This window comes from Limulus polyphemus, unplaced genomic scaffold, assembly GCF_000517525.1.
Source record: "Limulus polyphemus unplaced genomic scaffold, Limulus_polyphemus-2.1.2 Scaffold245, whole genome shotgun sequence".
Classification (NCBI taxonomy): domain Eukaryota; kingdom Metazoa; phylum Arthropoda; class Merostomata; order Xiphosura; family Limulidae; genus Limulus; species Limulus polyphemus.
The window spans coordinates 690,650-694,468 of record NW_013665855.1 but is presented as its reverse complement, the minus strand read 5'-3'; the positions used below and the strand labels follow the sequence as shown (position 1 = coordinate 694,468).

General features: G+C 33.6%; 1 protein-coding gene across 2 annotated transcripts in view; it reads left to right on the top strand.

Moving 5' to 3' along the window:
* The window catches only part of LOC106478730, a 65,291-nt gene that overhangs the window by 29,155 nt on the left and 32,317 nt on the right, over nt 1-3,819 (top strand). Inside the window, exon 11 of one of the 2 annotated variants that reach the window (XM_013939291.2) lies at nt 2,599-2,759. In XM_013939291.2, the coding sequence (XP_013794745.1) occupies nt 2,599-2,759 (161 nt within the window). Of the gene's footprint in view, nt 1-2,598; nt 2,796-3,819 lie in introns of both variants that reach the window. The other variant, XM_022382383.1, reaches the window with a different exon arrangement.

Sequence of the window (3,819 nt, the reverse complement as noted above, 5' to 3'; positions counted from 1 at the left end):
GTTCATTGTGGTAAATAAAATAATAATTTGATCAAAGTAAGTTCTTTTTTCTTCACAATTTGTAAAAAATCCTTACATGATAGGACAAAAAGGATATTATTTTCTGAAATCTGTGTAGCTGAATTATGGAAAATCTGTTATTAAAACTAAAACAACTTTTATGAGGTTTAAACTCACGGGCCTGTGTAATTGATGTTACGGTGTGAATGCCTTTAAACTAGAAAAGCACGATTATAATCACTTATATTTGTCATAATATGATAGTAATAGGCATACTGTATTTCTAAATAATGCTCTCATTATTCAATCCCTTAAGATTTTTCATAGAAGAAGAGTGTATACTAGTATTTCAAGCACACTGTGTACACCATAGTTGAAGCACTATCATAAACACTTCCTCTCAGAAAATTCAAAGCGACCAAATAAAGATCGTATTACTTAAAAATATAGTAAGCCTAATACTTTTGTCATATGACAAATATAAATGATTAACAGTTGCTGCAAAATTTTTTTACTTGAAGATCAGGAAGTGCAGTGCAGACTAGCAGATTTAGCTTTACAGTAAGTTCTGAACTGAACAAAAGTATATTGGATAACTGAGAATAAAATTTTCATGTTTTAGTAACGGGTGAATAGAGCAGTGATTAGTGGATGGCAGTAAGACAAATATGTAAAGACATTGTGTAAAAACTATACACAACGACAAAATTAGAAATATTAATAGGGTAATAATCATCCATGATTACAGACTTTATGAAATGTGGAAGAAAAAATTATGAAATTCTAACAATTTTTGAGCATAATTATAATTTTAACAAACATACAGAGACTTCTAATAAACAGTGAGGAGACATTACAAACAGAAGAACCTCCTTAAAACAGTGAGAAGACTTTAAAAGCACAGGCACTTTGAACAGATAGCGAGGAAACATTAGAATCACAAGTATCAATAAAATATAAGAAGACATTACAAGCACAGGCACTTCCAATAGATAATGAGGAGACAATAGAAGCACAAGGACCTCCAATACATAAAGGGAAGACATTAAAAGCACAGGCACTTCCAATAAATAGTGAGGAGAGAATAAAAGCACAAGGACTTCCAATAAAAAATGAGTATATATTATGAGCATAAGCACTTCCAATAGATAATGAGGAGACAATATAAGCATAAGGACCTCCAATACAATAAGGGAAGACATTACACACACAGGCACTTCCAATAGATAGTGAGGAGAGAATAAAAGCACAAGGACTTCCAATTAAAAAATGAGTAGACATTATGAGCACAAGCACTTCCAAATTCTATTGTCTCCTCATTATCTATTGGAAATGCCTGTGCTTGTAATGTTTTCCCTTTTTGTGTTGAATGTCCTTGTGCTTCTATTGTCTCCTCATTATCTATTGGAAGTGCCGGTGCTTGTATTGTCTTCTCATGTTTTATTGTAAGTCCTTGTGCTTCTATTGTCTCCTCATTATCTATTGGAAATGCCTGTGCTTGTAATGTTTTCCCTTTTTGTATTGGAGGCCCTTGTGTTTCTATTGTCTCCTCATTATCTATTGGAAGTCCTTGTGCTTTTATTCTCTCCTCATTATTTATTGGAAGTGCCTGTGTGTGTGTAATGTCTTCCCTTTTTGTGTTGGAGGTGCTTATGCTTATATTGTCTCCTCATTATCTATGTGAGGTCTGCATACATCCATGATGTGGTCTGTTCATTGTCTTCACCATGTGAGGTCTGCATACATCCATGGTGTGGTTTGTCCTTCGCTATCTTCTATGTAAGGTTTGCATACATCCAGAGTATGGTCTGTTCTTCACAATCTTCACCATGTGAAGTCTGCATACATCCATTATGTGGTCTGTCCTTCATTATCTCCACTATGTGAATCCTGCATACATTCATAGTGTGGTCAATTCTTCACTATTTTTACCATGTGATATTCTGTGACACTTCTACAACTGAATGCTGCTTACATTTTTCTAGAATCTTTCCTGTCAACAATAAGTTCTTGTTTCTATGATTAGGATTTCTTGTCCTCTTATTAAGTTTCATATTTTTTATTAGCCTCTGACAGACATATTCCAACCTTGTTTTGGCTGTGATAAATTAATTATAGGGGTGCTGAATTCTTTAAAAATGATATTAACTCATGAACAAGTAATTTTTAAGCATTTAAGTTTGCCTGAATAATGAGTTTATGTGCCCAAAATTACTAAATTTGCCACAGCCTCATATTTTGAAACTAACTATACTTACATTATATATCAAATAAAAATATATTTTTGAACATTCTGCAAGATAATTAATAACATCTGACTTAATTCCTTGTTGTATGTTAAATGTGATTTACTTTAAACTATCTAGATATGGGGCTCAATTTATAACACAATAAAATTATATAAATGCGTCTTAAAGAGTGATAACCAATTTTTTTTCAATTTAAGGATACATTGGTAGACTATTGTGTAATGATCTTACTAGATCAGAATACTTAAAAATAAAAATTTTGTAACAAGTTTAATTTTTTGTGTGTTAACAACATGTACTTCAGTTTCACATATATTATTGTTTTGAGAATTCTCTCTCCATGTAATAGATTCTGGGGACAATGATGCCTTCAGTGGATCTTCAACAAGAGGAGTGTGGACTGCACAAGACACAACTTTTGGTGGGCGCCATCTGAGTGCTCGAGATATCAGTAATGTTGTAGCTGGTGGATCAATGTGTAACGTCGAAAACCAGCCAGTGCTAACCAAGGTCACAAGAATAATATCACCTCATTGTTTAGTGGAGGTGCCTGTGCTAGTAATGTCTTCCCTTTTTGTATTGGAGGTCCTTGTGCTTCTATTTTCTCCTCATTATCTATTGGAAGTGCCTGTGCTTGTATTGTCTTCTCATGTTTTATTGTAAGTCCTTGTGTGGTGAAGACAATGAAGAACAGACCACATCATGGATGTATGCAGACCTCACATGGTGAAGACAATGAAGAACAGACCATATCATGGATGTATGCAGACCTCACATGGTGAAGACAATGAAGAACAGACCACAATATGGATGTATGCAGAGTTCACATGGTGAAGACAATGAAGAACAGACCACATCATGGATGTATGCAGACCTCACATTGTGAAGATAGTAAGAAGAGACTATACTCTGGATGTATGCAGACTTTACATGGTGAAGATAGTGAAGGTCAGCCCACACTCTAGTATACAAAGTCCCTTTGAATGTGAATTTATTAGAATGTTTGTACAAATACTCAAAGGTTGCATCATTTGTTTGAAAATTTTTCTTTAAGTCTGATAATCCAGAGAACCCAAAGCATGACAACATCATCAAAAGTGAAGATGTTCCTACATGTCAATTTTGCTAAAACGAATATTTTCAAAGGTTTGGCAGTTTATTAATCATAATGAGACAAGTATCTTCAGTCATCTGACTGATTTTACTTTGAATTATAGAAACAATTGTTAAAAGTAACATATGAAATCACGAAGAAAATATTTTCTCTCTCTAAGATTACTTAAAATAAATAAAAACATTAACTAAGTTTTTTTTATAAGGTGCCATTATCAAATGTTGCCAAAACCAGTCGCAGAGAGATAAACAGTATAACTTAGGTTAGTTAGCATAGTTGGGAAATTTAAAAACATTCATAATCCACAGCTAACATCCAGATGAGGGCCCACTTGGTAATGAGATAGTTACTCTGGAAATAAAATGAAAAGCTGAAATATGAAGGAAACACAAACAAGCCCCCATAGAGATAAGTAGAAAGAGCATCCCTCATTGACATTCTGTTTGATAACAAGTG